Genomic DNA, 13127 nt, shown 5'->3' on the forward strand with positions numbered 1-13127 from the left:
CAACTGATTGCTGCAGGTTGACTAGTTTTTATGAACCAATATAAAAAAGCAATTAAAAACTGCTATCTGGAAAAAATAAATCATCCTGCTATTTAATTTGTTCCATTAATAACTCCCTGCTAATACCTTGTAAACATTACCTGAATACACAAGATTAAATCTATATTTTAAGGAAATGTTTGCTCAAAAGTTAAAAGCCGAGATTTATCATTTTGAATAGGCTAAGTGGGAGCTGGCCATCCTCCATTACTTCCCCAATACATTTCTCGGTCATCATGGTGGTGCTAGTGGGATTACTGGTTATTAAACTTGTAGCAAAAAGACTGAACACCCACTCACATCAACAATATCTTATAGAGTGTTTTTCCCTCCCCGAGATGTCTATCACATTGTGGCTGAAAAAGTTAAAGTTAGACCCAGATTGATGAAAATTAGTGTCCACACGCTAGCTAATTAATTTGTAGCTGGAAGCAGTCACATTTTAATGAGAAGCACTACATAACAAACTTTTGCTCTCAGGATAGTGAAGTATCTCAACAACCTTAAAATAGTATTTCTGAAGAAAATACTGAAACATTAGAAGAAAATCTCATTATTAAGATTCAGTTTTAGTATTAATGAACTTTTTTTTTTAAATGTATGCTGATTATTGTTCTTATTTTGATGATGACATCAATAAAAAAAGTCCAAAGAGGAGTTTATATGTACAGTATTAGAGCTAAAAATGATTAGTCTGTGAACTTATGAGCTGACAGAAAAGTAATCATTGACTTACAATTATAATTATGTAAAAACAACTTTTTTAGGCAATAATGCTAAATAAAATAAAATATAATATAATAATGCAGTTTCTCCTTTTTAGATGTGAGGACTGGTTGCTTTTCTCTGCATGTTTCGGAAGCAGTGATGGATATTTCTCCATATTTTTGACCAAATAATAAATCATTTAGCAGATGAATTGATAATGAAATTAATAAGCAGTAGCTCTATGCACCATATAATCAGAATATTTAATATGTCAGCCCCCTGAGGATGGAGTTGTGCATCCCTGCTTCATCATTTTGTTAACTATTTTAATGGCTAATATTGCAATGCAGGTGCCTAATCAAGTCATGAGCCAAGAGCATCACCATCACTGTCATCATCATCATCATTACCATCATCATCATCATCATCATCATCATCATCATCACCATCGTCATCATCTGCAGCCAAAGACGATGGAACCAAATCTGTAGTCACAGAAATCTAAACCCCAAATCTGGCTTAACCGTACGTTAACAACCAAACAAAAAAACTCTAATCTAAAGAAAATATTGAGGCCAATAACAAACAGAACAGCCAAAATAAGCTTTCACGAGACATAAAAGAAGCTACATTGGTTCCACAATGCTTGACCACATCCTCATGACCACATGAAGAACAACACGGTATGCGTGGGGCTGCTGCGACGACAGCCTCTAACATTGACAGTACAATAATCTACAGCACCACCACCATGATCAACACCACCATTACCCCACCTATATGGGAGCCTCTAAATCCTACCCCTATATCTTGACCCCCTCGGAGCCGTACACGTTGTACCCCTCCCTATAAGTGGCTAGATTCTGGGTGCTGGGGGAGGGGCTGGGGCAGTGGGAGGGGCTAAGGTCCACCTTCATGCGCTTGGCTTCGGCCCGAGACTTGTAGCAGAACTCGACCAGGGCCACCAGCATGGCCAGGCCAAGGCCGCCAACCAGGATGTAGAAGACCCCGGCGACGTTGGACAGGCTCAGAGCCTGAGACGACTTGTCCTGGAGAGTGAGAGAGGGGAAGTGTTTGGGGGGGAAAAGAGTGAGGGTAGGAGTGGGAAGGAGGAGGAGATGGAGGACAGGTGTAGGAGAAAACAAAGGTGGAGGGTAAAACATAAAAAAAGAAGGAGGGGGGAAAAGAGTCGGACAATGATGGATGAGAAAGATGGTGTGATCAAGGAATGGAAAGACAGACGGGATAAGAGTTGGATGATGAATATGGGGATGTGGGAGCAAGCGTGAGAGAATAACGGAGAGAAAATTAAGGAGGGGTAAGATGGGGTAACATGAGAGTAAAGAAGTGTAAAGAAGTGAAGTGGAGGGAATAAAGCAGACGGAGAAAATAGAGTAGACAGGGTTAGACATAGAAATGGAGAATCAAGTGAAAACATATTAAACAATCACTACTGTACTATTTCATGCTACTGAAATTATTATGTTATCATTATTATTACATTCTACTTCTACTTCTACAACTACAATTACTACCACAACAGCTACAACATACTATACACATATACTACACAATTAAACTACAGATCACATTTCTACTGTAATAATAATAATAATAATAATATAATGATATAAATTAACATCTAAATTAACAAGTCAAAAAGAGTATATATCATTTAATCACAGAGCAGGCTTTAATCTGAGCGGTGATGACACTTTACTGCTGTTTTAATTGATTTTAAAGGCTCCAGTAATTTATCCTAAATATCTACAACAACTCCTAAAAATGTTCTAACAACTTCTTTTATACTCTGATTTATAATTGTAAAAAAAATGTTTTAACTGGGGAGATAAAGGGTTTAAATTAGCTGTTGCACTTAAATGGCAAATGATTATAAAAATACAGTAATTCTTCATCTCACAGGTCCGTAATTTCCCATTTTGGAGGAAACTTAATAATGGAAAAAAAGGATGTAATTATAAAGAAACTCAAGACAAAGTTCTATTTAGTATTAAATGGTGTTGCTTTGTGGCTTATTAGAAGTTATTGATTTCAGGAATAATTCATCTATTACTCATTTATTCATTACAGGAAACTTTATTCTCCATTTACTGAATTATTATCTCTATTTGCATGTCCGCTAACTCAAAGACTACAGTATCAATTCAAATGTTTTCTCCAGGAAAGTTTCTAGGAAATGATTAGAAAATGACGGACCTGTAAAATAAAGCATTACCAAGAATTTCTCCCAAGTTATAGAAATAAATAGGTGACCTAGTCCTGAATTAATCCCAAACATAAAAGCAGTAATTAACAGTTCCTAGCAAGATATGCTAATGCTAATGCTAACGCTAATGAGACAGTGGTGTTCTTATCTTGTGGGTGAATTTCAAGCTAACAAAAATGGGCTTGTGTATGAGATCAAAGCAAAAACATGAAAGTGACAACTGTCTGATGACAATCAAAGTTTATATCTGTAATAGTAACTGTAATGAAGATGGGATTGCCACAGATTGCTACAGAAACTGAACAAGAATTTAAAGTTCAATCTGATGCATGTTTAGGTTAAATGTGGTCCACCATCAAAATGGAAAATAGGAAAATATCTATGAGGAAGTAGTTTAAATGGACAGTTGAGTTTAATGTGGAGCACATTAAAGATTGTGTATGTTTCAGGTTGAATTGAAGGTATTTTTAAAAAATGCTAAATGGCTAAAACAGTAGTTGCAGTAATCTGGAGCGTATTCAGGATGAGAGTTTCAGGCTAGCGTTCTGTGGGCCGCAGCAGCGTGAGACTGACCTTACTTCCAGAGTCCTTGGGTCCACATTCTCCCTTGTCATACCACCATTTGTTTTTCAGTTTGTCTAAGACGCCTGCTTCGCTCAGTTTCAAAACTGCAAGGTTTACCGGGGTTCTTCGCGTGTAAAAATAACATAAATAACATCATAGGTCATGTTATTTTATGTTATTAGGGTAATTTCACATTTGCATTTGCACAGCTCAGACACATTGAAAGGTACTTTTTTTGTTCAGATCAAGTGACCTAGTATGGATCCCACTGAGTACATGTGTGTATGCTCGTTGAGGAGGGGCTGGGGGGAGCGAGGAGCTAAGGCGAGCTACAGACATATGAGTGGGACCCACCTTTGTCACTTCAGGTAACACACCCATACTGCCCCAGCCGAACCTTCACCAAACCAGAGGCAAGTACTGTTAGGGCAGGACTATTGACATCGGGCCGGCACTGTGCTACGACTGGGAGATCGAACTCAAATCTTAATGGCTTTGGAGGTCAGAGTAAGTTCCTATCTTGTTACAGGTCTAATGTTTTCTTGTTGCAGTCAGATCTCACTTCCTATTCCAAGTTACTTCATTTATCGGTAACACACTGAGGTGCATTTTTCAAATCTTGCAAGAAGCATGATGAGCTGGAAAATGGTTTTACCTGTAAATTTAGGGATTGCTTAAATCCAAATATTTCAACTCTATACAACTATTATATAAAAGTAATGTGTAAAAAGTACTATACATGTTTGATCCGGAGAGAATAATGAAAACTGAACCAACAAATACTCAGAATATAATATCTGAAATCCTCCAAATGAACAAGATATATAGGAAAACCTTATCCTGTAATTGCATTCTTCTTCTATCAATTATTCATCCTCCTCTCTGCCAAGTCAACCCGAGTCTAAAGGAATCTGAGAGCTACAATTTCACTTGGGCCTTGTTTTTCCATTAAACGTTTTAAAACCTGTTTCAAATGTCATGTTCTTGAGCAATGGATTTTTCAGTCTGCATCCTCCGAGCCCTCGTCTCTTTTCCTCTCCCCAGAGCCGCCACTAGGGGGTGAATATTCCTGCCTTGACAGTAATTGCTCTCTTTTCTTTTCTTTTGCATCTATCCATCACCAAACCTTCTTCCCATTACCTCATGGTCTGAGAGGGATGCCCAGATCAGTGCCGAATATATCTGAAAATATTTTTTTATGAGGTGTGATTGTTTTCTCTTTGCAGGCATTCAAAAATAAATATTTACATGCATTTGAAAGCCAAATAGCACAGCTGTAAGATTTCTTTCAAAAATTACTATTTTTGAATATTTTTAGAGGTTTTATTTTTTAATTTGCATATCAACAAGCTCAATCGTTGTACCTTTGTCATTGGGTCTGAACCTTTTACATAAAAAGGCACACACACCGCTGACAACAGATGCAACGTTGTGCCGCTGTTTGAAGCCGCAGGGTGTCACTTTTGCCCTCGCTGTAGGTACTTGACTCTTTGCCAGGGCAGATGCATGTATTACACACTGGAACAGGGGCCGTCGCAGGCTTCCAAGCCAGTGAGAGGCCCCCATCCCTTAGTGGTGGGGTGGGCAGACAGAGAGGGCTAACCTTGGAATCCCCTCCCCCGCTGCCACATTCTCCTTTGTCATACCACCACTTGTTTTTCAATTTGTCCAACAGGCCCTGCTCGTTGAGCTTTAGCACGGCCAGGTTGACCGCGTTTCTTAAAGTAAAAAAAAGGGGGGACAGATAAGATAAGAAGTTTTGGTCAGAGCAGAGGATGGAAGGACAGACAGACAAAATGGATGTGGACCAAAGGGCGAAAGGAGAAAGAAGGGGGAGGGCAACAAGGAGCAAAGGGAGCAAAGGGAGGAAAAATCAGAAGGGTTGAAGGCACAAAAGTGGGGAGGGATGCACCTGATACAATGCTCTCTCTTACTCTTTCTCTTTCTTTCTACTTCAAATTTAGATTTCCAGTTATTTTTGTGTATCTTTATTGTGTTGCTTTCTTTTACTGGGCTGCACTATCACAGAGAGCCCCACAGTGTGTGTCAGATTGCTGGTATAAAGTGTGTTAACCAGGTCTCTGCAGCATGCTGATGATGCTCTAGTGCTCTCCTGCTGCTCCTTTACTAGTCACAATGTGTGTGTGTGTGTGTGCGTGCATGTGTGTGTGTGTGTGTGTAGATACAGTTTCCTACAGGCCTCCTGCTCACACACCTGAAGGGATTGACCTCCAAACAAATTTCAGGGACACAGGGCTAAATATCAAACATTCATGCTGTGTGTGCACATGTACTCAGCTATGCTCTGTATATCTGGCATGTTTATTACAAGAGGAGCTTGAACTGAGCTACTAAAGTGATTTAATAATGTGGTGCATGGCTGTGTCTGTTAAGTGATTATATTATATTCATGTTTTGTCAGATATTAGGTGATGTTCTACAAAGAGAGTATATTTTAAATGATAACTGTTCATTTTCTAAAGCATATAATAACTTTTTATATTGGTGAATGTTTCCCACTGGCTGCTGTTTATTTTACCATACAATCAAGATATTTGAAACCCACTTGAGATAGGTAATTTAGATCAGTGTCTTTTTATTTTTCAAAAACAGTTATATCGATTTCGTAGTCTTTTAAAAAATATATTTTGAAGGTTCTCTCAACACTTGAGGATCAGCTGCTAAGCAAAAGGAATTCATCTTTTTTTTATGATGCTCAGGTTTGCTTCATTGCTTTTATACTTTAGATTTTTCAGCAACCCTATGAATATCATTCAGCAACAAACTCTCAGATCTTAAGATATTGGCATCCAGAAGACTTTAGAGAATCCATTTCTGATGTCTTACCATGCAACAATAACACAGTTGAAGGAATAATAACAAAGACATAATGGTAACTGTGTTGGATTACATCTTGAGCTGCTTTTGGTAGTGTGAAGAACTGAAAACAATGGCTGCCTTGAAGTTAGAAAATATGCATTCAATCTAAACAGGGAGCTTTAGAAGCTGGTTGGCAGCCTTATAAAGTATTTGCAGCTGTGTATAATATTTAGCTGAATGCAAAAATAAAAAACAAATTACTACAGTAAATGTCTATATTCTCTTATAGTTTACATTTTGCATTTTGTATGTAATGTTGCAAAACTTAATGTGAACTTTTTCAATTTTTTTGTTATGTATAGTCTTGATTTTATATTCTGTATTCATTTTGCATGCTTATCTGTCACCTATATATTAGGTTGTTGCTGTGGAGGAATGAAATCACTACTCTGGATGTGCTGCACACACTGTCTATCGACAATAAAGCTTCACTTGACTAGATTAGTAACATTCACTGTCAGCATCTTTTCTAAATTAATTTCCACCGTGTTCCTTATAAAATGTATTTCGTCCTGTCTTCTCTTTTCTCTGCTACGTCTCTCCCTATTTAAAAGACTTTCCTGTTGTCCCATTCTCCTGCCACCAACCTCTGCTGAACGCTCTTTTGTGTGTGAGATGCTGTAATCAGCCATGCTAATCTCAACAAAAAGGTCACCGCAGACACTGCCTGCCTGTTTGTCAGTCTGCCTCTTTGTCTGTACACCAGCTCATCTGAAAGCACCCCATCTCATCTGTAGTGTGTTGGTGCAGTAGACTACAGTTTACAGAAGCTTGTGAGTGTAAGGTTGCTGTTTCTGGATCAGGCAGGGAAATAGAAGTAGCATACTGCTCTTACTCAATGGCTATTAGATATGTAAGAGATGGTTGTGATCTGATGTTTATCCACAGAAGATATTATTTTCTATTGGCTATTTATATCTGCAATTTTTTATTAACATTTTACCTGAATATGTCTTGTCAATATATGTCTGTGTGGATGTATGTATTTTTGTAGGTTATGTATGTAATTTTATTTTTACTCTTATATTTTATTATTATTATTATTATTTATTTATTTTATTATTATTATTTTATATTATTATTTTATTTTATTATTATTTAATTATTATTATTTATTATTATTTTATTTTATTATTTATTATTATTATTATTTTATTATTATTTATTTATTTATTATTATTATTGTTATTATTATCATCAATAATTTCACTGTGTTCTTTCCCATGACATGTTCTTATGTCTTGGGCCATCTTTCTTTCTTTTCTAATATTGTATCCCCTGAAATATTTCTGTTGGACTTCATGGAAATGAAAATAAAAATTTGTTTGCAAAAAAACCCCCAACATTTTACCTAAATATAATTAAACTAAGCAATGTATCACGGCTAATTTGGAGGGGGAACCTGTTTTGAGTAAAGATTTTCAAGAGATTAAGAGAAAGACATTGTTCTCTGGGGTTATCTAATGATCTAAAAGCCATGACTAACCACATTAACAGAAGAGGTATGGATGAAAACAGTTCAAACATATCAAGAGTCATATCAAAAACCATATCAAAAATAGCTATATTTCAGAAATCATACATCCCTAACATTCACTTTAAACATCAGAGTATTCATTCTCCGCATCAACATAATCAAGGCTGTGATCAGTGCAGCGAGAGAAGAGGCAGGCTCACCTGACATGCACACTCCCAGCCACATGTGTGCACTCGGAAGATCGGATTTCCGCTGATTGAGAGAAGCCAGAGACAACCGTGGATAGACCCAGGAATGAGTTGGTTTTTTTGGTGGGGGGGAGGGGGGCTTAAAAAGGGACCTATCCACCCGCTGTCTGTCACTTTTCCCTCATAAACGGAAAAACCTTTGCATAAACAGTAAGGGATAAGTTATAGTGGCTGAGGTTTTGAGGGACTTTTTTTTGCTCCGCACACACAGAGGAAAGTTATAGGACAGGATGTGAGGCACGCTGTTTGTGTTTTGCCTTTCGTAAGACAAATCTAAAAATGTTGACAGAGAGAGATGGAGGGACAGAAGAGAGAGCAAATGATGCGGCTTCTCTGAATTTAGTCAATTATTTTTCCCTCAGCAGGCAGCTGTCACATTGGGAAGACAAAGTCTCTATACTGCTGTCATGGTTACCTGAGAAATTAATCATTTGTATTGCTCAGTGAAACCTTCTGGGACTGTTTGGCACAAGTTAACAAGACAGATTTGAACAATTGTCTGCTGAGAGAAAAAAAAAAAAAAATCTGACCATGTTTAAGACTTGGATTCAGTCACTTTCTCATTCATTCCTTCCATCTTATGCTCTCTTTATTACAATTTACAGAAACCAACCTACAGCTTAAAAAACAACAGCAGCAGCAACTAAAAATTATTTGGTATCAAATTGACCGTTTTTAGAATTGAAGATATATTTTTCTTATTAATTTGTGATTGGATTTTTGTTGTGGGATCCTGTATTATGTTTATTTCCTAGTCCCCCCATTGGTCAGGCCCCTCTATTTCATATTTCTCACTTCTTAGTTTCCTGTTCCTCTATAAATTCCCCCTCGTGGCTCTGGACTTAGTGGCAGCAGTCTGAGGTTCTGCCTCTCCTCTTGGCCAGTTAATAAATCTCTTTTTATCATTGTCGTAATCATCATTATCACCATCATCATGACTATCATCTCTGAGGATGAAAGGAACAAAAGACACAGGACAGTGGACAAATGGACAGTTACCTGTAAGGTGGCCCTGTGGAGAAATTAAGTGATTGAACGGGCAACAGGAAAAGGAAGGAGGGACACACGAAAATTAAGGGGACGGACAAATGACTGTGACAAAGGACAGAGCAATGGGACTTACAGGCCCTGCGTTAACAGAAAGATGGCAGGAGAGAGTGAGGGAAAGTAGAGCAGAAAGAGAGAGAGAGAGAGAAAGACTGAGAAAGATAAAGAATTCAAGAAGTATAATGAAATACAATCAACATAATTAACACAGGTGTTTATGTCGCTGCTGTTGGGTGAAAACTTATAACTGTTACTATGCTTTTGAGCTTAAATAGTAAATAAAATGTACTGGTGCCATATTTTCTTTATGAGTTATGACGTCTTGTTCATATGAAAGACAGTCCACTGATTAATACATCAATGCATTATCATCAGTGGGGAAAAAAAATCAATTGTATCTTAAGTCTTGAATTTCAGAGGTGAGAAGTCTTCATCTAACAGCAGTGACAGGTTAATCTAGCTGTGGTATAAAAGGCACAGCAGGGTAGGTGGAATATCGCAGCAATAGTACAGCACCAGCCGTGGTTACTGTTTCCTATTGTTACACTATTCCACCCACCTTAACTGTGAGCCTTTCGGTGTAGCAATCCCATATCCTTTGGAGTCCAGGTTCCCTCCGACTTTCATGGTATCGCAAGGCTTCCGCTGCTCCGTGTACTCGTTCATGGTGGACTCCAAGAGGAAAGCGTACTTCCCCTTGGACTTGCGGACCCTCGCCACGCCTTCTCCTGTAGTTTTGGTGAAGACAGTTGGCTCGGCAGACTTCATGTATGACCACATCTTCTCGTATACGGCTATTTTGGATCTCTGGGATGGAGGATGGAGGATGGAGGAGGGAGGAGGGGGGGGTAAGAGGAGAGAGCAGAGGTTAATTAATAGAGAAGGTGCTACCGTCTTGCTAACTTACAATGCCAGATTTTCTCACAGATGATGGTTTTCATAGTTCAGTGATGTAAAGCTTTCCGAGGGAGGAGACACAGTGTAGGGCAAGGCACTAACACATTATTTCACTTGGAAAATTGAAAGATGAATGTCACTTCTAAATAGCCTAAATCTTTGTCAGGTGTAGGTAGGAAGGAAGAACAGCATGGATGGCTGAGGTCTAACAAGCAAAGGACAGAGAGTCATTTTTTAGGCTCTTTGTGCTATGTGATGCGACGTCAATAGATAACACTTTGCAGTGAAGTGACCCTGCAAAACAGGATTCAGGCAATTTGACAAAACTGTCAGTGTTCAGCTCAGTAAATGTAGTTTAGCTCTTTATGCTTTTTCAGTTGAGTGTAACTATATTCCTCCAAAATAAAATACAAGACAAGTTAGACAATAACCCTCATGTCATCCTCCCGGGTCAAATTGACCCCGTCTCTTTTGACTGTTCCTTCTTTCCTTCTTCCCTCTTTCTTTAATTGCCTTCTTCCCCTCCTCCTTCCATCCTTCTTTCCTTCCTTCCTCTACTCTTTCTTTGCTCCCTCCTCCTTCCATCCATCCTTCCTTGCTTCCTTCCTTCCTTCCTTCCTTCCTTCCTTCCTTCCTTCCTCCCTCCCTACTCCTTTCCTTCCTTCCTTCCTTCCTTCCTTCCTCCCTTCATTCTCTCCTTACTTCCTTCCTCCCTTCATTCTCTCCTTACTTCCTTCCTCCTTTACTGTCCTTCCTTCTGTCCTTCCTTGACCTGAGGACAACAGGAGGATTAATATAATATTCTATATATGTATGGCTGGTGATGATATCTTACTGTCAACAAATCCTATGAAAAGACCAAAAACCAACAATTACTCTTTCTGAAAAGTTGTTTGTGTAGCCAAAACGTGACACAGCGTATTCCTCTGGGTTAGGGTTAGAAACTACAGAAACTATTAAAAACATATCAGAGGACACAGCTGACATGTTCCTTCATTGCGATAAAGTTAGTCACTGTTCATTTTGAGGCAAACTCACATAGACTATCCCAGTATTGTAAATACTACAGTATAAAATATACACTAAATGTATATTAATCCGCAGCTGAAAATAGGCCCGAACCAACAGACTTTATATTCTTATTTGAGTAAAACTTACAGAGCCTTTTACAAATTAAACTATAAATCTGTCATTTCATTAAAACATGATTCAGAAGAGATGGAAATCATCTACGCTATTTATTTACTGTTAATTGAGTAGACAGTTTTTTTTTAACCCTAACCCTAACCCTACAATACAACCAACAGTACTAAAGCTAGACTTGCACAAAATGTATTAGGATGTTGTTTTATGTTTTTTTTGTTTTTTTACAGTATTATTTCTCCATCTCTTTCTGATGTAGAGCAAACAGCTGCAGCTGATTTCCACTCTTACAGTCTTTGAATAAAATCACACCGCTGATGGTTTCTCTTCCATCTTCGATTTTGATCCTCTGGCATATAATGACATTTATAACCACATTTAAACAGTATGGCTCCCTTGTCAAGTCAAGCATCAATCTTTTCTTTAAATGAGTTTCTGGCTGGAATTGCTGCGTAGTGATCCGTCGCGTAGTTATGAATTCAGCCTCCTGCTCTAACAGAAGAGCTTTTGAGAGGACATCTGTCTGGTATGATGTATTGTGTTACGTTGCGTCTATACCATGCATGTGTGAGTCTGTGTATGTGCACCAATCTATATATATGTGTGTGTGTGGTTGTGTGTGTGTGTGTGTTAACTGTGTGTACTCAAGAGTGAAAATAACAAGCAGAGGAGTCAAACTGTCATCCTACACAAGCGTCCTGTTTCTTTTTTCTCGTCCTCTCCTAGTGATAAAGTGTTATTCTGTCCCTCTGCAAGCGACAAGCCATGGCCTCGTCCATGTGTGTGTGTGAGTGTGTTGCTATAGCGCATGACGGACACCTACTCCATAATAATGTCAATCACATCCAAGGGGCTCCTCCTCTCTCCAATCTACCCTTTCTCTCTCTCTCTCTCTCTCTCTCTCTCTTCATTCTATTCTTTCTGCTTTTATTTCTCCATCTGTCGGCCAAAGTATCATCTTCAAGTTGAATCCATCCATTCCTCCGTCCATCCAACATTTCTTTAAACAACCAATTTCTCTGTCTGGACACAGCAAAATGTGCGTGTGAGAGGGACAGACAGACATGATGATGACAGCACACGCAAAAAGCTGCGTCTGGCCTTGGAGGGATGGATGTGTGACAGTATGGTGTGACTCTTTCAGATTCTTTAACAATGACTGAGGCTGTGAAGGAGGAAATGGATGCTGCGAGTCACCTTCAGGCTTCCACACTATGGGAAACAATAAAACTCAGACATACAAATCTGCTTGCATGAGCTGTGCCGTGGATACTTACAAGCGCAATGCATTGACGCATACATATGTGGCTGAGTATGCATGCTTACACACACAGACGATCGTATATGCACACACAAACACACACACACACACACAGATAATTAATGGTGGTGGCGAATCCCCCTCAGCTGTGGGAGAGTAAATTGCTTTTTCACCCTCCACAGATTTCAGACCGCTCGTTATGTTGATGATGCCAGAGCCGCTCATAGAAGCACAAACTGTCTGCTACAACCCCCCCCCCCCCTTTCCACCACCATCACCACTACCCCCCCCCCCCCACTACCCCCCCACTGCCCCCCCCCCCCCCCCCCCCCCCCCCCCAGTCCCCAAATACACACACTGGTGCACACATCTTTAAAAAGCACAACTGTAAATTGGTATGTATCCATGCACACAATGCATGAGCACACAATTCAGATTACTACAGAGCACGACTACTTGGTGATGGAGCAGATTTATTTTTATACATATGATGACACTGCTGTTTTGCCAACACATTCACATAATTAAATGACCAAATAGGTTGATTGTACTATGCACTCCAGAACGACCAATAGGAGCACTTTTTTTGGACAATGCTGTGGTTAAGGTCAGGTTAGGTTTAGACACAAAAACCAC

General features: G+C 39.0%; 1 protein-coding gene across 3 annotated transcripts in view; it reads right to left on the reverse strand.

The window, feature by feature from the left end:
- gria4a (glutamate receptor, ionotropic, AMPA 4a) overlaps positions 1 to 13127 on the reverse strand; it is a 118334-nt gene that overhangs the window by 4279 nt on the left and 100928 nt on the right. Inside the window, exons 15-17 of one of the 3 annotated variants that reach the window (XM_053321375.1) lie at positions 9750 to 9997; positions 3548 to 3662; positions 1659 to 1796 (exon numbers count right to left, since the gene is read on the reverse strand). In XM_053321375.1, the coding sequence (XP_053177350.1) occupies positions 1659 to 1796; positions 3548 to 3662; positions 9750 to 9997 (501 nt within the window). Of the gene's footprint in view, positions 1 to 1550; positions 1797 to 3547; positions 3663 to 5141; positions 5257 to 9749; positions 9998 to 13127 lie in introns of those variants that run through there. The other 2 variants (XM_053321374.1, XM_053321376.1) reach the window with 2 other exon arrangements.

This window comes from Scomber japonicus, chromosome 6 (assembly GCF_027409825.1).
Source record: "Scomber japonicus isolate fScoJap1 chromosome 6, fScoJap1.pri, whole genome shotgun sequence".
Lineage (NCBI taxonomy): Eukaryota > Metazoa > Chordata > Actinopteri > Scombriformes > Scombridae > Scomber > Scomber japonicus.